At 38.6% G+C, this 25,837-nt stretch overlaps 2 protein-coding genes across 2 annotated transcripts in view; one reads left to right on the top strand and one right to left on the bottom strand.

The window, feature by feature from the left end:
* svilc (supervillin c) overlaps positions 1-13,378 on the top strand; it is a 33,026-nt gene extending 19,648 nt beyond the window's left edge. Inside the window, exons 15-31 of the mRNA XM_059347987.1 lie at positions 317-483; positions 562-654; positions 740-876; positions 1,808-1,955; positions 3,043-3,188; positions 4,632-4,807; positions 6,027-6,171; positions 6,543-6,861; positions 6,952-7,103; positions 8,013-8,115; positions 8,189-8,396; positions 8,481-8,614; positions 8,703-8,858; positions 9,751-9,894; positions 9,979-10,091; positions 11,785-11,940; positions 12,151-13,378. Coding sequence (XP_059203970.1) covers positions 317-483; positions 562-654; positions 740-876; positions 1,808-1,955; positions 3,043-3,188; positions 4,632-4,807; positions 6,027-6,171; positions 6,543-6,861; positions 6,952-7,103; positions 8,013-8,115; positions 8,189-8,396; positions 8,481-8,614; positions 8,703-8,858; positions 9,751-9,894; positions 9,979-10,091; positions 11,785-11,940; positions 12,151-12,240 — 2,587 coding nt within the window. The 3' untranslated portion in view covers positions 12,241-13,378. The remainder of the gene's footprint in view (positions 1-316; positions 484-561; positions 655-739; positions 877-1,807; positions 1,956-3,042; positions 3,189-4,631; positions 4,808-6,026; positions 6,172-6,542; positions 6,862-6,951; positions 7,104-8,012; positions 8,116-8,188; positions 8,397-8,480; positions 8,615-8,702; positions 8,859-9,750; positions 9,895-9,978; positions 10,092-11,784; positions 11,941-12,150) is intronic.
* Positions 12,367-23,722, bottom strand: tmem98 (transmembrane protein 98). Its single transcript, XM_059347988.1, has 7 exons — positions 23,688-23,722; positions 20,645-20,886; positions 17,401-17,532; positions 16,275-16,308; positions 16,074-16,189; positions 15,935-15,994; positions 12,367-15,611 (listed from the first exon to the last, which is right to left on the bottom strand). The coding sequence occupies exons 2-7, from the start codon at positions 20,773-20,775 to the stop codon at positions 15,410-15,412; spliced, it is 675 nt and encodes a 224-aa protein (XP_059203971.1). The 5' UTR covers positions 20,776-20,886; positions 23,688-23,722; the 3' UTR covers positions 12,367-15,409.
* Between the last annotated feature and the right edge of the window lie 2,115 nt (positions 23,723-25,837).

The following is a 25,837-nucleotide window of genomic DNA, read 5'->3' as shown; positions in this document are numbered from 1 at the left end:
AACCAATAGTTTATAGTACGCTTTGGTCTCTGTTGGGTCGTGAAATTAACTTAATCTTCTGAGGGTAAACTGCACCACATCAATATTTAGCCTCTGTGCAGTAATTTTGCAGTAACACAGCCATCTGCTGGTGAGTTAAGAAACTTCTGGAGCACTCTTAATAGTTTTGCAACTGGCTCAAACATTGGTTATGGCACTAAATTATAATTCTTAAAATAGGAGAAAAAGACTACCTTTCTGTGCACTAAAGAGTTTCCTCAGAGCAGCTTTCTATACCGTCTGTGTGAAGCAGTGTGTGTGTCTGTGTGTGTTGCAGACTGACCTCAGCAGTAGCAGAGCACAGGCGGTCTGTGCGTCCGTCCCGTCGGACTCAGGGCTCCAGGAACCCTCTGAGGGCTCTGGCCGCCCGGGAGGACATCCGGCAGGACTACATGGGGGAGAGGGTGAACACAGCAGCTGAGGAGAGCAGCCAGGCAGAGAAGAGTGAGTGGTTTCTTTTTCATTTCCTCTCTTATCACTTTTTCTTCAGGTTCCTTATTGTGTGTTTCCGGCTCCCCACAGAGTCCAAAAACTCGTCTGTGGCAGATTCACATCTCTCCGATACGACCGTGTCTTCTCCTCCCTTCAGCAGCCTGATGCTCATTCACATCAAAGGTCAGAAAAGATTTATCTGTGTGCACCAGCGTCCTCACAAGGACAACTTTGTGTTTGGTGTATTAACTTGAGTCTGTGGTGACAGGCAGGCGGCATGTCCAGGTGCGTCTGGTGGAGCCCTCGGCCCGCTCGCTGAACAGCGGAGACTGCTTCCTGCTGGTCACGCCGGAGCATTGCGTCCTGTGGAGCGGAGAGTTCGCCAACGAGCAAGAGAAAGCCAAGGTACCACTAGTCGTGTCCCATCAACTAATTTATAGATAAGATAAGATATGACTTTATTTGTCCCGCAGTGCAAATTAATTAATTCCATACCGACAATATGCATAAAATGAAAAGATTGATTTAAACACATTGATACATTACTCATTGGACAATTACAGTTTATTATATAGTTATGTTTTACTTACCAGCAAATAGACATGGAATTTTTGGGTATTTTTATTGTCATTGATTACAGTTGTTTAATCAAAGTATTTACTGGTACAAAATCAGTGGTGGAAAGTAACTGAGTACATTTACTCAAGTACTGTACTTAAGTACAATTTTGATGAAGTTGTACTTTACTTGAGTATTCCCATTTTATGTACCTTTATCCTTCATCACTACATTTTGGGGCAGATTGTACTTTTTACTCCACTACATTTAGCTGTCAGCTTCAGTTACTTTTCAGGTCGAGATTTAATGTAATAATGATCAATTTAAAGTGATTTTTAAACCTCATAACAGTATGTTAAGAAGATAAAATTAATCCTACCTTGAGAAAAATAAAACACTGCTTACATAAATGCATCAAAAATATTAATCCAATAATACATTTGGAATATATAAAACAATCTCAGTTGATCCATTCTGCATAACAAGTACTTGTACTTTTTTAAAGAAATTATTTAAGTACATTTTGATGCTGATACTTGTACTTTTACTTCAGTAAGTTCTGAATGCAGGACTTTTACTGGTAGTGGAGTCATTTCACAGTGTGGTATTAGTACTGGTCTTACTAGGATCATCTGTATTATAGCTGCCTGTTTTACTCTCTTTGACCAGCAGGTGGCTCTGTGTGCTCAACAAACAGATTTAAAGCTTCATTTAGGTTCAGCTCACCATCACAGGCATTAGAAACTGATTATTTAAACGGATCGTTTTTGTTTTCCAGGCCTCTGAGCTGGCTTCATCCATCCAGACTCAGAGGGATCTGGGCTGCGAGGCATCCCAGGTGGTCCACCTGGAGGAGGGTCTGAATTGTGACAGCAGCCTGGCTGCAGACTTCTGGAGCCTTCTGGGAGGACAGACACAATACAGAGGTCAGAGGTCAAAATGTCTGCTTTGTTGATTCTCCCAGCAGATTGTCTTAAGACTGCTGTGTTTATCATTTTGCTGTGTTTATCATTTTGTTGTAAAGGACAGATTATGAAGACCAGGTTGTTATTTATACATTTAAATTTAGCTGAGGAGCTCAATATCATTCAAAGAGAAATTAAGAAATGCAAAATTTCCTCAAAGGGACAGAAAAACAACAACAAAGAGAAACAAAATAAGCAAAAAGACCACAAAGTGACACAAAACGGCTACAAATACACGCAAAATGCTGCTGACCAAAAAATGAATACAAAGAGACACAAAAAGACTACAGATGGACAAAGCTGCTGCAAAGACACACAAAACGAATGCAAAAAGAAATAAAACAAACACAAAGAGACACAAAACGACCACAAAGAGATACAATATGAACATAGAAGACACAAAAATGCCTACATGGAGAAATTAAATGACCAAATAAATGATCACAAAAAGACAGAAAACAACTATAAATGGACAAAATGGCTACAAAGACACACAAAATGAAAGCAAGAAGAAACCAAACAAAAGACGGAGATACCCAAAATGAGCAAAAATACATTAAACAACCAAAAAAAGACACAGAACAACCACAAAGAGATACAATACAATACAATACTAGAAGGAGAAATTCAATGACCAAAAATGATTAGAAATAGAAACAAAACGAATACAAAAAGAAACAATACAAGAGAAGAAGTATGGAGATACACAAAATGAGCAAAAAGACATAAGACAACCACAAAAAGACACAAAATGACTGCAAAGAGACACAAATCGAACAAAAAGAAGAACAAAAGGACTGCAAAAAGGACACAAAACAACATGAAAAGGGCAAAAGAACAACAAAAAAAGAGGCAAAACCAAGTCTGTGTCTCTCCTGTGTAGGAGGAGGTTTGGGGGTCTTCTGCAGGTCTGTGACCAGGTGGACTTTTGTCTCATAATCCACCTGTGATATGAAAAAGTCAACAAAGTAGACTGGACAAACAAGATCTGTTGCATCTGTATACATGTGGACTGTGCAGCATGTCTTGTGTTTGCGTCTCCCCGCAGGAGCCAGTGCAGAGGAGGAGGACGAGCTGTTTGAGAGTGGAGTGGTGGAGTCCAACTGTGTGTACCGGCTGGTGGACAACAGGCTGGTCCCTCATGAACAGGCCTGGGCCTCCATCCCCACCGTCTCTCTGCTGGGCTCCACTGAGGTCTGACCCGATTCTCCTGTTAGCTTGTTGTTAATTATGTGTTGTTTTAACCTGTTAAAATTCAAACGGAGGGGGCTCAATTTTAGATAGAGTACTGGTTTATTGTATTTATACAGCACCTTTCAAACAAATCCAATAGAGGTGGGGGAAAATCAATACTTTTAAATTTATTTTTTTATCAAATATCTTGCGTGGCAATATTTTATCCATTCATGGCTGCCAAGTATCAATATTTAACGCTCCGATCGTCAATATTTTAGCTGTTTTTGATTTTCCAGAGGCTGTAGCAGTGTTTTAATTTTAGGAATATAGTGGAGATACTAGTATCATATGAAACTAGGAGATCTAAAGAATCTATTGGCACCAAGCATGTCAGGAAATCATGTCGGAAGTTGTAAAAACGCTAAAAACTTAGGCTATTTTGGCGGTTTTCAAAGTGGTCATGTAACCTCTAACGTCATGCTATCTGAATGGAAATTGACTCTCTGGGTTCCCACAGGTCTCCTCTTTACATACATACCTACATGCTGATAATAATAATTAAGGCAAAAACCACATAGTTTTTCTCATGTCACAAATTTGCTATTTCCGCCTCCTGTATTTGAATATTTGTGCACACTGGGGTCCCTAAATAGGCTTTGAATGACATAAACTGGGTATGACCGGGAAGCTGAGGGTCTTGTGGATTCAATGAGCCCAGTTTCTTCATGTGGGATGTTGTTAGTCATAAGTAGTAGCCAATTCATTGCAGTGAGGGCATTTCTTGGGTCTTGACCTCAGTGTATAAAATGAGCTGCTGTGACCTCTAGGATATTCACAGCCTCACTGAAACTTTATAACCACAAACTAGAGACCATTCAGAGGATGTGCAGTTTTCCTATGTATATTGACAATAAGGGGTTCTCAGCAGTTTGAAGAACAGAATTACTCATCATCCAATTGCTGAAAATACAGAAATCTCCAAAATGACCAAAGTTTTTGAACCCAAATCACAGCATGGATTCTTCTTTATTGTTCCAAAGGTCTTGGCATATTGATGTAATAATCTGGAGGGTCTTTCAGAACATTCTATCATTTCTTGATATGAAATTGCTGAAACAAATTATGGGACATAGCTGAACGTGGAAATGGACTTCAGATGAGATTATATTAATGTCATGAACCCCTTATACACCTGAATTAATTATTAATTAAGTCAATTCATTAGATATTTTTGATCCAGACAACGTGACACACAGTGCTGAACTGCATCTCAAATTGATCTTCAAGTTTACAGCTTTCAGATGATGTCATCACTTCTATGTGGCATTCATCAGTTGACCTGCTATCTCCCCCTAAACACAACCACCAATTCTCCAAAAAAAAAGGAGCTTGAATGGTAACTGGTTAATAGCTGATTGTGTCTCACATTCATGTCTTTGCACATATAACTTGTCTGTCCAGGCTCTGGTGTTTGATTTCGGCAGCGAGGTGTACCTGTGGCACGGACAGGATGTTTCCCTCAGCAGGAGGAACGTTGCTCTCCAGCTGACTCACCAAGTGTGGGTCGGAGCATATGACTACAGCAACTGCCGAGTCAATCCACTGGATCCCACGCAGTGCAACCCAAACACACAGCTGTAAGTCCACGCTGCAGGCGGCCAAAGCTTTTAGTCCCTACTTCACAAACGAAAATATAACACCATATCAATATTAGCACCGTAACAATGGAGTACAGCTGTAAGTATTTACCACACATATTGAACATCGCAGCGCTCATAATAACAGCGATGTCATATAATCCCACACTAGACCCACACAACATTAACTCCACTGTGCATGCAGCAACAGATGTCTGCAGTTGGTCTCTGAAACAAAACTAAATGGCTTTTTATTTTCCTCTGCCACACATGGAGAAACCCCAGCACACAGCACTGTGTCCACATGTCCTGCTGCTTTAAAGACACACTGACGTGCTGCTAGCAGAAGATTTAGAAATTTAAACAAATACCCAAAAACCTGTTGAACATCTATTTCTTCTGTACAGATTTCTAACCCTTGCTGCAGCCATTTTCATAATATGTTAAAGGGATAGTTTGAATTTTTTGAATTCACACACACTCAACACACACATGCAACACACACACACACACACACACACACATACACACACACACACCAACACACTCAATACACACTCAACAGACACACACACACATACACACACATGCAACACATACTCAACACACACACACACGTGTATATCTATAATATAATTACCATTAACCTCACTGTCAGCCAGCCCTTTACGAAGGGAACTGAAGCTGCTTCGTTCTCTTTAAAGCTGCCAGATTCCACTGACAGGAGTTCCTGGTCTAATCCTGAGATTCTTCAATACGTTTATTTGTGTTATTTTGTGATTTAGGTGTATAAAAGTTTAGTTCAGATTTGACAAAGTTACAAAAAAATACAAACAAACTAACCAATCTAGGCAGTGGTAGACCAGCAGCTCCTGTTGATATGTGAGGCAAAATTTTGTCAAAGAAGTCTGGTGACTTTGAAGAAAGCGTCGATAACTGCCTCAGTGCCCCTCACGTAAAATCAGAGCTGTCTGATGGCAAGATAAAGTGTTGAAAATAATCCAAATATAGCATACACTTTATCTGATTGATTATTTTAGGAAGACATTTTTTTAGGTGGCGGTACATTGCTGAGCCTCCATGCTTGTACTGACTGTGACAACCCTTCTTCAAGAAATCCCAACTATCGCTATAAGATTTAAGCCTCTAAAGTGGATATTAGCTGCATTACTCTCATTATACTTCTTGGAAACTATACTTATCTTAAAACTGTCCTCAGGAGAGGAGAGGGGCGTCCCAGCTGGGCGTTGTTCGGTTGTGTCTCAGAGAACAACGAGACGACTCTGTTCAGGGAGAAGTTTCTGGACTGGACGGGCGGGAGTGGTGGAGTGGAAGAAGCTGCTGCTGTGATCAAAGAGACACAGGTTCATCTCACAGTAAAACATTTTAAATGTCAGATTCATATTGCTTTTCTATATATGTGTTTTAATTCACACCAATTACAAACGATACTCAATTGTATATAGATTACCATTTTTTTTAACAGGAGGAGCATACCTGTTCGAAGTGTTATGTTTTGTTTGTTTTTATTTTTCTGTCTATGTAAATGCAGCTATCTTAAATTATGGAAGTTGAATGACGATACATGAATGTAAAAGCTGTATGTCAAAGTGTTTTAAACTGAAAATAAAATAAAAATATTGTGGGAAAAAAAAACATTTTAAATCATGCTGCAGCACACACAGTACTATGGTTTGTTGATTTCACCATGTCTTTAACTTCCATCTCCCTCCAGCCGGTCCCTGTTCTGTCTAGCCAGCCCGAGCTCCCATCATCAGACGTCCTGAGCGCCTGTGACGCCAAAGCTCTCGTGTCGGGTCAGTCGCTGGACGGCGACGCTGTGGTCCATAACGTGCTGGCTGGGGTGGATGTCCAGAGGGGACACGGAGTCATCACGCTGGAGGAAGGACATCAGATGGAGCTGACGACAGTTTCTGTGGACACGTGGCACGTCCAGGAGTTCGATGACAGTGAAATCCCCGTAGAGAGCACTGGACAGCTTCACGAAGGAGACTCTTACGTCATCCGCTGGACGTACAGCGTCAACACTGTCGGTCAGTGACCTTCCTCCACATGATGATGAGCATAAACTGAACACAAAAATGCCTGGAATATGAATGCAAATAGATTTTTTTCTGCTGTAGATAAGCTAAACAGCACAGATGAGTGCAGCAGAGGTCCCGAACAGAAAGAAAACACCGCCTTCTTCCTGTGGCGGGGCCGGCACTCCAGCGCCAGCGGACGGGACACGGCTACTTTCCTCTCCATCGGTATGAACAACCACGAAGAGTCACAGGTAAGACCTCATCATCTATCTTTAGATACAGTATTACTAACAAGTATAAGTATAAGTTCAGTCAAGAATTGTTTTGTTAGATCAGAGAAAATTCTCAGTCTTCAGTCTTTTTATTTCTCCATAATGAGAGTCAAACCCACAGACTGACCAATTATTCAGTCAAACTGAACTGAACTGATATCAAACATGTATGGACGACAACAACCGCAGCATTTTCTCAAACTTTCCTCAACTTTAAGTTTCACTGATCTGAATTTTTTGTGAATGAAACGTAAAAGAAAGGCTAACTCTGCAGCATTATTTCAAAAACTTCCCGACACGCTACAGCCTCCGAAAAAAAACAAAATCACGGAAAACACTGACGGCCCGCCGACATTAAATATTGATACTTGGCCGCCATGATTGATATAGGCTAATATTGCTGCGCAAAACGAGTACAACAGGAATCACTAGTTGATAATACCTTGGAGGAATGTTTTTTATATATAGATATCATTATTATTAGACCACCGGTTCATACCACAATTGTTCTGAACTTACAGTATTAGTAATTACCCAAATAATTTTTCATGTCATGGTTAATACACTAGTATACAGAAGCTCTTTTACCGAAATTATATTTTTATTGCTACGATATAATTAGGGTCCGAGCATCTTAAACGTTGATGAGGAACCTATTGAAATTGAAGGAATTATTATTATTGTTATTATTATTATTATTATTAGTAGTAGTAGTAGTAGTAGTAGTAGTAAATGGGCGTGGCAAATTGGCTCAGTAGCTGTATCGATGCTACCGCCTCTTAGATAGATAGATAGATAGATAGATATAGATCAGACTAAAAACAAAGGAAATAATGAAAACAGACAATTAATATATATACATATTTATTTATGTTGTTGTTTGTGAAGGTGGTGGTTCCTCAGGGAAAGGAGCCTCCCTGTTTCCTGCAGCTTTTCCAGGGAGGCCTGGTTATTCATAAGGGCAAGCGAGAGGAGGCCTCCACTAATGCAGGTATGTGCTGTAAAGGCATATTTGTCTTTTTTTCTTGTTTTATCAGACAGTAAAAATGATCTGTCTGTTGTAGCAGAGTGGCGTTTGTTCTGTGTGCGAGGAGAGCTCCCGGAGGAGGGCTCTCTGCTGGAAGTGGACTGCTGCTGTGCAGGTCTGAGGTCCAGGGGCTCTGTTGTCCTGCTCAACAGCCAGCAGGGGGTGCTGTACCTCTGGACCGGCTGTAAAGCTCAAAGTGGCTCCAGAGAGGTCAGCAAGAGGGCAGTGGAGCATCTCACTCAGATGTGAGTCACATCAACATGGGAGGGCTTTCAAAGAATCCACGGATGCTTTTACCGTTGAAGGTTGAGATCATGTTTTATTATTAGGTGTCCACCAGAGCTGGGTCTCAGTCATAGCAGCCCTGTGAAGGTGCAGGTGGTGGAGGAGGGCTCAGAGCCGGCAGACTTCTGGACAGCGCTGGGACAAATGGACAAGAAGGCCTACGACTGCATGCTGCAAGGTAGGAAACACTTCAGGTCATGTCTCTCAGCCATGGCACCCGAAAAATCACAGTAAAATGAATAAATAAATAAAACATCTCCTGTCAGATCCAGGGAAGTATAACTTCACGCCTCGCCTCTTCTACCTGAGTGCCTCCTCCGGAAGTTTCCAGGCCAAAGAGCTGCAGAGTCCAACGAGGCTGCCGGGGCTCGTGATGGCAGCACCCTTCATCCAGGAGAGTCTGTACTCTGCACCACAGCCAGGTGAGAACACACACACACACACACACACACACGCACACACACACACGCAGCACACACACGCAGCACACACACGCACTCGCACTCTCTTTCTTTTAATTCCTCCTTTGTAAACGAGATTGACTGAAAAATATAATCAATAACAACATTTTGACACATTTCTAGGAAGCAAATGTTTAAAAAACTGGCTTTTAGGAAATAGTGAAGGCAGTTCCATCTCACTGTGTACAGGGTTATTTAGTTTTTCAAAATACATTGGGTCATTAGTTGTAAGTTTTTAGTTTAGCTGTACACAGTGAAGTAATGTTGAGCTTGAAGGTTTGTTATTAGCCCTAGAAATAGCAGTTTAACTAAAAACAGAAAAGCAGAACCACATTGTGCTGGCCTTTAGCAGCAGATGTTGTTTACCAAGTGGCCATTGAGAAGGTTCAGAGTCTGCACACTGCTCCCATGAACATTTATTTACTTTATTTTACCACCAAGTGATGTTAAAGAACATTATGCTCTTTTTCAGATGCTCAAAACCTAACATTAAAGTGATTACAAACTTTTATAAATCAAACCAGAAAACAGTATATCAAGTTGTCAAAAATAGCCATACCAGACAACATAGCAATGCTGCTTGAATAAATGCATCAACAATAAGAATCTAATAATATATTTAGAACATATAAAACAATCTGAGTGGCTCCATTCTGCATGACAAGTACTTTTATTTTTGATACTTTAAGTACATTTTGATGCTGATACTTTTGTACTTTTACTGAAGTAAGTTTTGAATGCAGGACTTTTACTTGTAGTGGAGTAACTGCAAAGTGTGGTGTTAGTACTTCTACTTAACTAAGAGATCTGAATACTTCCAACACTGCCCTTATCTCTCTCGTCTGTCCGCCAGCCTTGTTCCTGCTCGACAACCGTTTGGAGGTCTACCTGTGGCAGCGGGGTCAGCCTGAGCAGACGGAGAGCTCGGTTTCGGCCTGGAGCCGCTGGCACAACGAGAGGAGGTGTGCCATGCAGACGGCGCTGCAGTACTGCAAAGGTAGGAGAAAGCTGCTTGACAGGCATGGCTTCGTAATAAAAGGCATGTTTTTTTAAACGTATGTGTGTTTTCTCTGATTGCCAGAGATGAACCCAAGACGCCCACCGCAGGCCTACCTCATATTGGAGGGGTTAGAACCTCTCACCTTCACTAACGTGTTCCCCCGCTGGGAGAGGAGCCTGGGACCCCACCCACAGGTACAAACAGTTGTATCTGTACGCCTATGCTTCTTTTTTTATAGTCTGACTGTTACAGGGATAGTTCAGATTTTTTAAGTGATGTGTGGTCAGAATGCCCTCAGTTTGGATCAGCAGGCTTGACTCACTGTCTAGCACTGACTTTCCAGAATCATCCAGGAGAAAAAACAACACTGGCACAGGCTAAATGCTAACATCAGCATGCTAACATGCTCACAATCACAATGCTAATATGCTAATATTTAGCCAAGTGGAAGTGCCTTAAACCTGAATTCTTTTTAATGGCCAGCAGGGGGTGACTCCACTGGTTGCACAAAGAAGTCAGACTGCATAGAAGCCTATGAGAAAAAGACCCTCCTTCTCACTTGATTTATTATCTCAGTAGGCTTTTTCTTAATGAGTTTATGGTCTCAATCGTTATTTTCAAGTGTTCTTCAATCCAGCATGATGTTCATTTTGTAAATTATGGTCCCATTTACAGTAAAATAGACAATAAGCAGGGGGCGGACTACCTTTAGATTGACAGGTTGCGACCATGGCACACTGTATTTTCATCTTAGACCCTTTGACAGTGTTCATCAAAGTTCACTGCAATATTTTACTTGCCTTAAAATATGTCCAGTATCCAGGAGTACTGACACAGAAGCTAAGAAATGTACTGCTGTGGATGGGGTAGAAGATATAGTACCTAAAAAAATCAGTTTAGGTGTATGCAATATTTAGAATTTTTTCACTGCTTTATCTTTCTGCAGGACAGCCCTTATGATGGAGAACTGAAGCTGGCTGTTATATCCATCCATATGCTCTCTCTTCAAAGCCACAAGACTCCATTAACAGAAACAGTATTTTTACATCACAGAACACATGGATTGCTTGGAGGCTTTGAAGAAAGCATTGATAACAGCTACAGGGCCTGTTAACACGACAATAATCTTGGGCGGAAACGACAAATTATTTTATCAGATGTGCCTTTCGTTTAGACGGTGACATTTTTTGGGGGGCATTATAAACATCATTCTGGCTCTTGCGTTTACGTAACATCCATGTATAGTCCAGGCAAACGACAACAAACATGTCGGACTGCTTCCATCAGTCAGACATTCAAGTTGCCCTAGCAACTCTGATAACTATCCAGGAGTCATTTCAGCGGTTAAGCAGAAGTATCACAGATAATCTAACAGAAAAGAGAAGGCTCATTAATTACCTAGGGCAATTTCTATTTCTATTCTATTTTGCGCTACTGGGTAGAGAAGTAGGAGAGAAGAAAAATGTCTATGCATGTGCGATCTCTTGATGGTGTTGTGTGGCAGTGCTTCAGTACCACCTAGCGTGCATACTACATCGAATTTCACAGACTTTTGCATCACGGTACGCAAATTTCCCCCTAAAGACGCTCGTCTAAACGACGAAATAAGAAGTGAAAATGCAACGCCACTTTTTGCGTTTTCTCCATCTAAACAGGGCCTCTGTTCCCTGTTCGAAAGGGCTGTCAGTCGGCAAGGTAGAGCAGTGAAATGTGAAATCTGCAACAGTACATTGCTCGGCTTCCATTCTGGTACACTACTTCTCCAAACTGAGGGCATGCAGACAGCCATCTACTGTCCGTAATACACTCACTGACAATAGATGAGTACTCCATACAACACCACCTTTAAAAATCTGTCTCTCTTCCTGGGTCTGATGTGTGTGTCAGGGCGATGCGGGGCGGGTGAAGCTGACCTTGGTGCAGGACGCCCTGGCCCAGCTCATGAAGACCCAGTACCCTCTGGAGGAGCTGCTGCGGAGCCCCTTACCTGAAGGCGTGGACCCCCAGCGCCTGGAAGTCTATCTGTCTGATCAAGACTTTCAGGTAAACTGATGGAGCAGTGGGCAGTGACGTCTTTCTACCAGCAGGCTGCAGTGTTCGCCGTGTATTTCAAGTAAATGCTTTCGTGTTGATAATCTACTAATAAATCCTGAGAGGAAGTTTAATCTAAGCCTCAACATTTATATTTTATAATAAGAATTGATTTTTATACATTGTTTCCTCTGCAAATAAATCACTACAATTACGTTTCAGACTATTTTGGAAATGAAGAGAGATGAATACGCTTCCCTGCCAGACTGGAAGCAAATTGATCTGAAGAAAAGCAAAGGGCTGCTTTGCTAGACAGCGAAAACAAATGGAGGCTGACTGACGCTCCTTCAGCAGGGAGTTCCTCCTCCAGCGAGAAGGGAAGATGGCAGGGGGGTATTAGCACCATGTGGCTGCTCAAAAGGACTGCTTACAACGTAATAAAAAGAGGAAAGAAATTCACTTTTATTTATGTCAAATTAGTATGAGTGTGTGGACTTTTTATCAGACATGGATTTCTCTGTAGCTATTGTTCAGAGTAAAAAAAACCCCAACAAAAAACACATTTTCCTATGAAACATAATTTTATCTGTACAAATCAATGAAAGATATAAAGGAAAAAGATGTGTGAGAGTGAGGGAAGGACATCAGTAACAAACTGTGGTACAAGGACAAGGAAAAAAAACAGAGTGCATAAAAAAAAATCAATGCTAATAAACAATGTAAACAAGAAAAAAAAAGGCTAACCACTTTCTAAAGGTTTCCACCTCGATCGATATCTTTTTATCAAAACATCTCTGCATGCTCAGAGCTTTTGCTTACTTTTAATATTTAAAAAAAACGGCTGCTTTTCCCTCCTGATTGTCCCCAAAAATCTGAACTCAACCTGACTCTGTGATGTGTGTTTTACAGTCGTGTGTCATACGATGTACTGATTTGTCTGCCGGCCTTGTGTGTACAAAGGTTTGTGCCATGTGTACTGTAGCTTAAGCCCATGTGTTCATTGTGGCTGAGGGTAATGCCTTATTAGGACTCCTTTGGGATTCACTATTAGCTATGCATGGGAGAGCAGGTAGACATGCTCCAATAACATCCCTCTGGCCCAAAACAACACGCTAATTCTGCTTCACATCAATCAACACAATGTTCAAATCCTCATCACAACACATAAACACATACTGTTTCTCTCTATAGTGTGTGACAGCGCAATATTTTTTGATAAAATAACCCTTTCAACAGCTAATGGTGATGTACTTAAAATGTCTTCTTTGATATTTGTGTAATATCCTTTTTTCCTGGACGAATGTAGATAGAAACAGTAGCTACAGTTGAATTTTCTTGCAAATTTTAGATTTTTTTGTTTTTTAAATTATTGTCAATATTAAAGAACAAGTGTTTCTTGACTCACTGTCCAGCATTGACTTTCCAGAATCATCCAGGAGAAAAAACAACACTTGCACAGGCTAAATGCTAACATCAGCATGCTAACATGCTTGCAATCAAGATGATAATATGCTAATAATTAGCCTCTGGGTCTGAAAGTGTAAGTGCCTTAAAGCTGCATTCTTTCTAACAACCAGCAGGAGGCAACTCCTCTAATTGCACAAAGAAGTCAGACTGCATAGAAGCCTATGAGAAAACGCCCCTGCTTCTCACTTGATTCATTATCTCAGTAAGCATTTTCCTAATGAGTTTATGGTCTCAATCGCTAGTTTCAAGTGTTCTTCAATCCAGCATGATGTTCATTTTGTAAATTATGGTCCCATTTAGAGTAAAATAGACGATAAAGCAGGGGGCGGGGCTACATTTAGACTGACAGGTTGCGACCATGGCACACTGTGTATTTTTGTCTTTCACAGTGTTTTTAGTTCATCAAATTCACTGCAACATTTTACTTGCTTAAAAATGTGTTTAGTTGTACTTAAATGCACCCTAACCCTCTAAAAAAAATGGCTGTTCATTTTGAATTCACCTAGCATCCTTTAGGCTCCCGATCTGTTCTGAGCTGTATGAAAATGACTGCCACTGTATGAAAATTGATCAGCAAAGTAATTATGATTCATCCTGCAGGGTTCATGAATATCTGTGCCAAATTTCATGGTTGTCCAAGTTGTTGAGGGCTGCAGGTTTTCTTTAATCAACTGATCTCAGCCTTCAAATTGCTTATTAGCTGAAACGAGGTGTGCTCTTTAGCCGTCCCAAAGCTTTCAGTTCATTTTCGTCTTCAGTGGCTGCAAACCAAAATGTCTCTTAGTAGATCTACGACCTATCAGAGGTCTGGTTACAAACGTTCTCAAACTACAGCTAATACTGAACGTGAAAATGTGTTGCTGAAAAAATAGGCAATGCAGTAACTGAATATTGATTCTTAAATAATCTGCACTGCCTAGTTTGACAGCTTGACTTGAGTTGGGCTGAGCTGGACACAAGTCATTGTAATAAACCTGCAGCCTGTGAGATAAACGGTACTGGTTGGCCTGTCAGAGGACCAAAAGCATCTGCCAAAGCAAATAAAACACGAGCGAAGCAGATTTATCCGACTCCCCGGCTAGTACTCTTGATTAGTTGAACCAAGTACCTACAGCCAACCTGCCCTTTATGGGGAGTTTGGATATGCTTGCACTAGAATAAAATTCAGGGGATCACCAAATCATTAGGCTCCATCCATTGGGAACCATGAATTTCCATCAATTTTTTTGTTCTAATCCATTAAGCAGATATTGAGATATTTCAGTGTTCTCCATCAATAACAGTTAATCATAATACAGCACAGCAATGGGACAAAGGGGAATTACCCAGCTGGAAAAAAACACTCTTTCTCTGCTGCTGATGTGGCTAAAACGACTGCTGTTGTGTGATTACAGCTCACAGACCGGTGATCTCTAACAGCCTGAGAGTGTCCGAGGGATGTTTCAGAACATCCACAAGTCACGCTGACGCTAAATAAGTCAGGTCGGTCTTCCATTGGTCCACTGAGTCGGAACCCCTTTGGGTTCACTGGCTAACTGGATGTTATTTTCCTCAGAATGGATTAGCTGACTAAGCCTCCATGTGACTGTGCAGTGCTGGTGAGATTGGATTTAGGCCCACCGCTGGGTGATGGCGCACTCGAGAAAAAGACATTTCCAAAGGCCCTTTCCCTCCCAGGCAGCTTAAACAGACTGACTGTAACGGAGATCTGCTGCAGGGTTACATACAAAAAACCCACCTGTGGCTGAATGTGTGACATCTAATGTGACTTTATAACTTTCTGCTGCAAATATGATAAAGAAACTATTTCAAAAGGTTTTTTTTGTTAAAGTGAGTTGTGAAAATGAAGGGCAAAGTGAAGTCCCTGCATCCATCAGTATCAGAAGTGTCCTCATTAATTTAGACTGGATGGTGAGATTTTCAACACTGTACCTGTTAAGTATCATTTGACTACAAAAGGCCAAGGATAAAAATGTACATATTTTCACGCCCTTCATGTGTCAGTATGTGGCGTCTAGATGGCCTGTTCTCTCTGTGCGTCAGCTCCAAACATGATTCGATCCGGTTCGGAGGCCAGCGCCGCTTCACGCAGAACCACCATGTGATCCTCGGCCGCATTGAGTGACTGGTCGATCCAGTCCATGCTGCCGGACATGTGACAGGCGTTGCGGGTGACCAACACCAGGTGGCTGACTGAGAGGAGCAGAGCGGTGGCCCTGAGGAGGAGGAAAAGAAAAAAGGACAAATGGGTCGATTCAACTGGCTTCTTCTGCTTCTGCTGGATGAAAAAGCACTTATTCTGAAAAAGCTTTTTAAAATGAGGGTAAAACAAGCTTAGAATGGGCACAAAGCATTGCATAAACTTTAAATCTGATCTAATGATGAAAATGTTTCCTTTTACCGTGACACTTCACATTTGTACAACTGTCCTTATCTCTGCATGCATCAAAGCTTATTACATTATGGATAAATCAATCCGTGTGGTCGCTTCTCTCCGGCTCTTGCAGATCAATCAGGTTTTAGCATTAAGACTGATTACCTGGCGTCCAGGAGGATTGGATCCAGAGGAGGGTACATGGACCGGACCACGTCGTCCACCCTGCAAGGAGAAGTGAGGACGCAGGTTAACCAGAGTCAATCCTGTGATAAGCTGTAGAGTGTCGTATACGGCGCGTTACCTCGGGCTGATGCGTTTGGCCACGGTGATGATATCACTCAGGCTGGCTGGGGCTTTGACCTTTGCCCCTGAACCCATCGTCAAGGCAACCAGCTTTTCAGTCAGAGTGTGGCAGATCTGTGTGTGGATGTATTGTGTGTTAGAATCAGAGAACAAAAACATAGACTAATAACAATGCAATAGGAGTAATAAGTTGTGTTACCTTCAGGATTGAGATGCAGTGAGAGACCAATCCACTGTGGGGAAAAAACATAGAATTTAGTATAAATTAGCTTAAATAACAATAGCTTAATGTTGAAAGATTTAATAAAAGTTAAAAAATAAAAGTCCTTAAAAGTACACAAGTATTAGCATCAAAATATACTGAAAGTACCAAAAGTAAAAATACTTGTTGTGCACAATGGCGCATTTACAAATTATATAATTATATAATTATATTATGATCATTGATGCATAAATGTTTATATCACTTCTTCAACTTTGTTGTTTTTAATGACCCCCAGGAATCAAGAAAGTCTTAACTTAAAATAACCCATAATATTTTATTTTTTCATTATATTTTGTATTATTAATCTCAATGCTTAAAGTAACTTAAATTCTGAAATTAATGTATTGGAATTAAAAATGTAACTATTTTCACAGACATTGTAGAAATAAGTATCCAGATATTTTACTTAAATAGTAATACCATAATGTAAAAAAACATAATAAATACAATTTAAAAAATAAAAATAAAAATACTGCATTCAAAATCCTACTGAAAAGTATCAGCATCAAAATATACTTAAAGTACCAAAAGTAAAAATACTTTCTATGCACAATAGCCCATTTCAAATCAAATTGAACACATTCTATATGTCATATTATTATATTATGATTATTGATTATTTGATTGTTTTGATTTTATTTTGATTGATTATTGCATAAATGTTTACATCACTTTAATGTTCTTCAACTTTTAAAAAAAAATTACTTTATAAATAGCTGGCTTCTGAATTTCCCCCAGGTATCAAGAAAGTCTTAACTTATATTAACTTATAATACAATTATATTATATATTATTATAAATGTTCAAAGTAACTTAAGTTGTTAAATAAATGTAGTGGAAATAAACAATATATTTTTCAAAATGTTTATTTATTAATTAATATAAAAATATTTTCCTCTGAATTGTAGTGGAGTAGAAGTTAAAAGTAGCAGAAAATGGAAATACTCAAGAAAAGTATAAAGTCTAGTAGTTGAGTAAATGTACCTTGCCAGTAGTAGCATAAAGAGAGAGTAATTCAAACGTCTAAAACTCTAAACTTTATATAATATATATAACGTACGAGGCGTCCTCGATCCAGTCCTCGTTCTCCAGGATGGCCTCGATGTGTGGGTTGGTGATGACCACATCGTCCAGCTCCAGCTCCGACGGCTCGCTCTGCGTCTCCATGGCGCCGATCAGATCCACTGTGGGTCTGTAAAACAGAGCAGGGAAAGCAGAGGAAGCACGGCTGGATTACCAACCAGAAAGTCACAGAGGCAGTACATTTAAATTGGCTGTGGTGAATGGATTAATATCAAGTCTTTGTGGGGTGATTGGCACATTTTAGTGGTGACAGGTTCACTTGTTGCAGGGAGTTAAGAGCATCAATGGCAAATATTCTTCTCTGGCAGGTTGTGAAAATAATTTTCAAGACAATTTATGACCCTTTATTGTGAAGAATTAATAATTAAAAAAACAACCTGATTTTTAAAATACTTAACATGTAATAAATGGGATGGAAAGGCAGTGGAAAGATGGTAGAGGATATTAATTGTTTGGGTAAATTAAGTCCAACTGAGATTGAAAAGTACGTAAATGGGGCGCCAACCTGTTGTCTAATAAATTAAATTCAAATACGACAAATCTGCATTTTCATTACGTTTCATGGGAAGTTATATGTATTTGCCGTGGATGGATGAGTCAGACAAACACGTGACTTTGACTCAGAAGACAACTTTTCCTGTTAAGTGTGAAACCAAAATTCAGCAATTACTAAATTTTACTCACGTACCTACCAGTTTACGTAATTTACTGTAATTACGTAACATCCGTTATCCAACAAACGGTACTTATTTTAACTTGAACCATTGTTTTTTCCTAAACTTAGCCCGGTAGTTTTGTTGCCTAAAACTAACCAAGTAGTTCTGTTTTCAACTCACAGCATTAACCATGTTTAAATAATTGTGACCTAACACGTTCCCCTTGAAACGTAATGTCGTTCGTTGTTTGTGAATGAGAATGAGATAAGATAAGATAAGATAAGATAAGATAGAACTTTATTAATCCTGAAGGAAATTCTGGTTCCAGATTGCTTCAAAGCCTCCAAAACAATCACAATATAGGATAATATAAGAAAAACAATGAACAACATAGTTAACAATAACAATATATAATATAAATATAAATATAAATGTAACAATATCAAAAAAATAAAGTGTCTAGACAGGGGTCAGCAACCTTTACTAACTAAAGAGCTATTGTTGGCAAAAATGAGAGGCTGGACACCAGAAATATCTCAGGAGATTTGGAATCGAAGGGAAACTCAAAACTAGACTTCATGTTGGCAAAATTTAGAGGTAAAGATGCAGACCTGTAGACTTTCTTAAGCTATGGTGCACATTTTAGTGGACTAAAATGTAAAAACAACTTAAAATGTAATGCCGTAAATAAGCAACACGTTTTTATAATTGAAGAATACAAATTGCTTTGGGACTACACCAACAATCAATAAAAATTAAAATGTGAAGAAATAGAAAAGACATTTCAATTGGTATAATTTGTTTGTCACAGCCAGAGGGAGCCACTGCAGATAGCCTGAAGAGCCGCATGTGGCTCCAGAGCCGCAGGTTGCCTACCCCTGGTCTAAGGAGTAAAGTGAGTAGAGTGCAGGTGACATGGCAGGATGTAACCAAGCCAACCATGGCATCTAAACGCTCTTTGTTGCATTTCTCTTCCTTGTTTTCAGGCATTTCTCAACTATTGCTGATCAAACGTATAAAACACTACATGGGTCGTGCAGAAAACATGACAGGCGAACTAAGACCAATAAAACCAATATTTCACACTTTATAGTAAGTTTTAAAGAGCTTAAGTCCTGAGAGAAGTTTAAACTAGAGCCTGACCGATATGGGATTTTTGGAGGCGACGTCAACTGGTTTTAGAGGGGGAAATTCATCAATAACATAATAATAATATATATATGTAAAACCTTTTCTAAATCCTGCCAAGCAACATTTTCTGCATTATATATAGTGTAAAAAAAGTTTTCATAATGGCACATGTCGGCAGTGGTGGAAAACGTATTCAGATCCCTTACTTAAGTAAAAGTACTAATACCACACTGTGAAATTACTCCAATACAAGTAAAACCTTTCTTCAGTAAAAGTACAAAAGTGTCAGCATCAAAATTGGTACTTAAAGTACCAAAGGTAAAAGTATTCGTTATTCAGAATGGACCTACCAGATTGTTTAATACATTCTAAAGATATTATTAGATTATTTGGATTGATTCATTTATGTAAGCATTTTGTAAAGATATGGCTCATTTAATTACTTAACATACTATTATGAGGTTTTATTTAAAAATGTCAAATCACTTTAAATTTATCATGTTTTTTTATGTTTAATCTCAACCTGAAAAGTAACTAAAGCTGTCAGCTAAACGAAGTGGAGTAAAAAGTACAATATTTACCTTAAAATATATTGAAGTAGAAGTATAAAGTTACATAAAATGGAAATACTCAAGTAAAGTACAGGTACCTCAAAATTATACTTAACCCTTTGTCAGGCAAAGAGCTATATTTGGTAACTTCAGGTAATATTTCGAGAAAAAAGTTGCAAATTTACTAGGCCAAAGTGGCAAATCTGTGCGAAAAAAGTCGCAGATTCAAGACATTTAAAGTGGCAAATCTGCGCGAAAAAAGTCGCAGATTTACGAGAAAAAAGTGGGAAAAAAGCAACTTTTTTCTCCCAGATTCACCACTTTAACCCTTAACAGCACTCATTGAAATACTTGCAAATTCCACATTTCAACGCTAGAGAATATTGAAGGATATTACATACAGCCAGAATGTGTAAAAAAAAAACATACGAAAATAATATTTTGAGAAAAAAGTTTATGAGATTAAAGTGGCAAATCTACGAGAAAAAAATGTGTAGATTTATGAGATTTAAAGTGGTGAATCTGGGAGAAAAAAGTTGCTTTTTCCCACTTTTTGACTTTTTTCGCACAGATTTGACCCTTCAAATCTCTTAAATCTGCAACTTTTTTTCTTGTAGATTTGCCACTTTAATCTAGTAAATTTACAACTTTTTTCTCGTAATATTACCTGAAGTTACCAAATATAGTTCTTTGCCTGATAAAGGGTTAAATACAGTACTTGAGTAAATGTACTTAGTTACTTTCCACCACAGCACATCAGACAGAATATACACCGATACTGATCGGTCTTTAATATCAATGATAGCTGTCAACCGATATATCTGTCGGGCTCCAGTTCAAACTGTCTGCTTCAGATTTATAGGTTTTGCATCGATTCACTGACTTGGAGTCGAAGTGGTGCAGCAGGTCGTGAGGGTGGCAGTAGCGGTGTCTGCACACCACCACCAGGGCCACGAAGGAGGCCAGGAAAATGGTGGCCAACACCCCGATGGCCACAATCACCACCGTCTCCATGGCCACTCCGGCTCCCACGGCGGCTGCGGGTGGCAGCGGCAGCTTGTTTTCGAGAAGGAAGAGAGTCCCAATCAGCTGATTGTCCGAGCTGGATTATGGCCGGCCGCTCATCTGTCGAGGAGAGAATAATTGGTGCTTTTGCTCTGATTGGGCGACATCAAACTGCAGAGGAGCGACATTATCATTGCACTTGAGGATATTTCTGTCCACTTTTGTTGAAACACTGCACCTCTCAGCCGATGGAGAGGAGAACACAATCAGCAGTGTTACGTGTGCGCCGCACCTACAACGCACACATAAAACTGATCTTTATCTGAACACATAAAAAGCTCTCTGTTTGCACTTCCTACAGCGTAACAAGAACATTGTTTGATATGTTTTTTTGTGCCGAAATCAGGGCAAACAACAACAAACATTATATTAATTCTACTGATCTTTAACAAGCAGACACCGAGTCAACAGACTGTGTGATTTCCTTGTTCCCTCTCACTTTGATTAGCAGCTCAAACAAAAACCTACTTCAACAAAACTCTGGTAAACTTTGACCTCTTACCATCTGATGTTTTCAGTCTTCTGGATTATCTGCAGTTTAATTTAGCCGACATGTTCCCACATTTAGCCTCTGGTTTTTAGTGTGCAGATTACCTGCCCTCTGCTCTGTGTAGTCACTCATTAACCCATGCTGCTCCACCTTTTATGGACGTGTGTAAACTCTCCGGAGGGCAGCTGTCATTGGCTTAACCTCACAGCTTTCCAGGTGCAGTTGAATGTAATTGACTTGTAATGAGGCGTGACATTTATAAAGCAGAGATGCTGTTTTTCTGCTCAGTTACATGACCACGGGGCAGCTGAACTCTCAGCATTACAACATTGTAGACCGACTTTTTTCCCTCTGGATGATTATGTGAGATTCTGCCATGGAATGCTGTAATTCTTTAATCAGATTAATTTGTGTTACACTTGCCGTATCATACAGAGCTTTCTCCTGTCTCCCTGCAGCCCCAAAGCTTCTCCGACTCCCTTTTTCTTTTCACAGCCCGCCAGCTGTATCTGAAAAGCTTCAAATCCCTGTTCTAAAATAAAACACTTACAAAGGTAAATGGAGTGATTGGAGGCATTAAAGGATAGAGAAAAACTTCCCCTAAAGCCTTTAACCAACATGATTTAACTCGTATTTAGTGCAAACTAGTTATCTTTAACTCACGAGTACCCAGTTGTTGAAAGCAGTGGTCGAAGAAGTATTCAGATCCTTTACTTAAGTAAAAGTACTAATACCACACTGTGAAATTACTTCACTACAAGTAAAAGTCCTGCATTCAAAACTTACTGAAGTAAAAGTACAAAAGTATCATCATCAAAAAGTACTTAAAGTATCAAAAGTAAAAGCACTCGTTATGCATAATGAACCAACTCAGACTGTTCCATATATTATTAGATTATTTGTATTGATTCATTTATGTAAGCAGCGTTTTATTTTAGTAAAGATAATGCTAATTTTTACTATTTAATATACTGTTGAGTTTAAAATGTATATTAACTTTTAATTGATCATGTTTTTCATTTTAAATCTAAAGCTGAAAAGTAACTAAAGCTGTCAGCTAATTTTAGTGGCGTAAAAGTTTAAAGCTACATAAAATGGAAATAAAGTAAAGTACAAGTACCTCAAAAGTGTACTTAAGTAGAGTACTTGAGTAAATGTACTTAGTTACTTTCCATCACTGATTGAAATGAACTAAATGCATTTACTTAGGTACAACTGTAAACCACATTTACTTTTATTTATTTTCCTTTTTTTGCAACTTCATACTTCTATTTCACTATTTTTCAAAGTAGTCGACTGATTGATTATTTGAAGATATACAAATAATCCCCTACTGGTTTGATGATTAGTTACAGTAATTTTAAAGTAGTTTTAATGCAAAAATGGCAGAAAATGCAGTTCTCAGCCCCATCATATACAAAGATTACCTTCTGTGTTTTATATGATATTAAAGTGAGACTCTTTGGTTGTTGGACTGAAAACAAGACATTTAAAGACATCAATTTGGACATTTTTTAAAATTATTTTCTGACATTTTATAGAACAAACGATTAATTAATCAGTTTAAATATAAAATAATAGGCAGTGAGATTAAAGTATGATGACATCTTTAGTTGCAGACCTACTTTTTTTTACTTTACTACACTTAACTGACAGCTATAGTTACAGTGTAGACTCATACTTTACAATAAAAAACTTTATCCACACTTTATTTAGATAAAACTAAACAACAGTAGGCTTTATAAAGTAGTTAAAATAGATGATTTTGCTGACCATAATTCTGATAATTCTGCAGTACTTTAAGCGTCTTACTGTATAATGGAGTATAACTATAATGTTTTAATACTTATTAATACTTTTACTTAAATAAAGTATCTGAATACTTTTTTCAACACTACAAATAAGAAACTTTACACAACATTTAGTGAAATAGGATAAACCAAAACAAAACAAATAAATTGGGGGGGAAGTAAGTAGCACTAAAATAATCCCTTTTGTTGGTAGTTTTCTTTGTCTTTACAACACACTTGTATAATAATAACAACGTGTTTCCCATGTATAAAGCTTAGAAAAGAAAATTGCTGTTCTGCATGATTATATGTGGTAAATTTAACAGTAAAAAATGAATAAATAAAACGCGTAGGCTACAATTAAATGTAACACATAGTAACTCACACATAACATTACACTGAAAAAAAAAACTAAATTTTTTCGCTGTAGTTCTTAAATACAAACAGTATCGAAATCCTAACATCGCGATCATAAAATATAGGCCATCACTTTTACTGAAAGTCTACTCAACATTTCTACATTTACGTTTGGACTTTAAACGCTTTTCACTTGAAAAGTAAATAACTTATCGATCACTTACCTAAACATTTTCTCCTTTTAGTTGAATTCCTTTTAGGAGACAAAACTTTTCTCTCCGCCGCCAGCACGCGGAGACGGCACCGACATCCCCAAATCTGTGTCGGGAGCGCGCACGGCGGAGCTGAAGCTGTCGGTGAGTGACTGATGATGCTTCTAACTTTTTCTTTTCTTTTCCTGCACCTTCGAGCGTGCGCGCACCCGTAGGCTTTATGTGCGGGGGCGCGGGTAGACCAGACGCGCGCCTCGAGGAGCTGTGTGTGCGTGTGTGTGCATAAAGCGTGCTCCCGCTGCCGTGTTTGTGATTAATGCTACCTGGAGGAGATACAGTGTTGCGTGTATGACACACAAGTGGGTACAGTTAACGCTAGGGGGCGTACGCTCACCGCCATACTGCTCGGTTTACATCACATGTGAGAGAAGGAAAAAACCATATGTCTTTGTTTTGAGTGTTTCTGCCGTTATCTGAAGTTACACGTGTAAAGTTTGATGCCAAATTAGCAAACTAATGCTAATGCTATATGTGCTCTGTGGAAGTCACCATGATACAGTCATGTCGAAAAATATTAGACCACCCCTTTTTCTTCAGTTTCTTGTTCATTTTATTTTCCATGGTTTTCTTGATAATGACCCAAATCATTATCAAGAAAACCATGGAAAATGACTATATATCAGCTCTTAGACTAATCTCGTATGAGCTATTTTTGTTATCATTACATTTGTCCAAACAAATGTTCCTTTAGCTTTAGCATTAAATGACGAGTAATTGAGGAAAACAAGGTTGGTCTAATAAGTTTTTACATGACTGTATATTCCTTCTGTCTGTGGTGGAAGAAGTTGCAATATTAAAATTAAAGACATCCTACATTAATAAAAAGTACAAAAGTATTAGACTAAATGCAAAATATATTTGAAATTGTAAAGTAAAAAGTAGTTGTTGGGCAGAATGCACCTTTTTAATTGGTTATATTATACATATAATCAGTGGTGGAAGAAGTATTCAGATCTCTTACTTAAGTAGAAGTACCAATACAATGTTTGAAATCACTCCACTACAAGTTAAAGTCCTGCATTCATATTTTACTTAAGTAAGAGTACAAAAGTATCAGGATCAAAATGTACTTAAAGTATCAAAAGTAAAAGTGCTCGTTATGCAGAATTGACCAACTCCGATTGTTTTATATATTCCAAATATATTATTACATTATTAATATTGATGGATTTATTAATGATGTCCAGGTCGGGCTCATTTAACTACTTACACTTTTATGTGGTTTAATTTGTAAACGTGCAATCATTTTAAACTGATATATTTGTGTTTTATGTTAAATCTTGACTTGAAAAGTAACTAAAGCTATCAGCTAAATGTAGTGGAGTAAAAAGTACAATATTTACCTCAAAATGTAGTGGAGTAGACGTATTAAGTTACATAAATATGGAAATACTCAAGTAAAGTAAAAGTACCTCCAAATTGTACTTAAGTACAGTACTTGAGTAAATGAACTAAGTTACATTCCAGCACTGCATATAATACATTGTCAGTGGTGGAAGAAATACTCAGATACTGCAAAACCACAGTGTAAAAATACTGTTAAAATAAAAGTATTGCATTCTAAGTTTTCTAAGTAAAAGTAGATAAATATTGGTAACAAAAATACCAAACAGTATAAAAAAACCCCAAAAGTATTCATTTGAATTATTGTTGCATTAATCACTGTAATGGTGCAGCAGGTAATTGTGGAGCTTATCGCAGTTACTTGTGTGTAATAATATGTCATAATATACTGGTTAAATAATATTTTTTATCATTAATCTGAATCTACAGTAATTTATCGAAAAGCATTCAGGTCAGTGAGTAGAAATGTAGATCAGAAGTGGAGTAGAAGCATAAAGTATGAAAAAGAAATGCTAAAATACAATAAAAGTACTTCAGAATAATACTTAAATACAGCTCTTGAGTAAATGCATAATTGGTTAACTTCCACCACTGATATTTAGTACATTTTGATGTTTTTACACAGTTTAACATATTTTTTCATGCAGACATGCAAGAAAATTCTGTTTTCAGCCCCTCAAATATGAAGATTCCCTGCTTTTCTGTGTTTTATATCATATTAAACTGAGTTTTGGACTGAAAACAAAACATTTAAAGAC

This window comes from Centropristis striata, chromosome 13, assembly GCF_030273125.1.
Source record: "Centropristis striata isolate RG_2023a ecotype Rhode Island chromosome 13, C.striata_1.0, whole genome shotgun sequence".
NCBI classification, from domain to species: Eukaryota; Metazoa; Chordata; class Actinopteri; order Perciformes; family Serranidae; genus Centropristis; species Centropristis striata.
This window is presented reverse-complemented; position numbering and strand designations above follow the sequence as displayed.

Bases quoted from the DNA above. Each gene is read 5' to 3' on its own strand.
- tmem98 (XM_059347988.1), bottom strand. From the start codon at position 20,775: ATGGAGACGGTGGTGATTGTGGCCATCGGGGTGTTGGCCACCATTTTC. The intron at 17,533-20,644 runs GTCAGTGAATCG...TCTGTTTTACAG, and splicing joins CTGCACCACTTCGACTCCAA to ACCCACAGTGGATCTGATCG. The intron at 15,995-16,073 runs GTAACGCGCCGT...TTCTCCTTGCAG, and splicing joins GCCAAACGCATCAGCCCGAG to GGTGGACGACGTGGTCCGGT.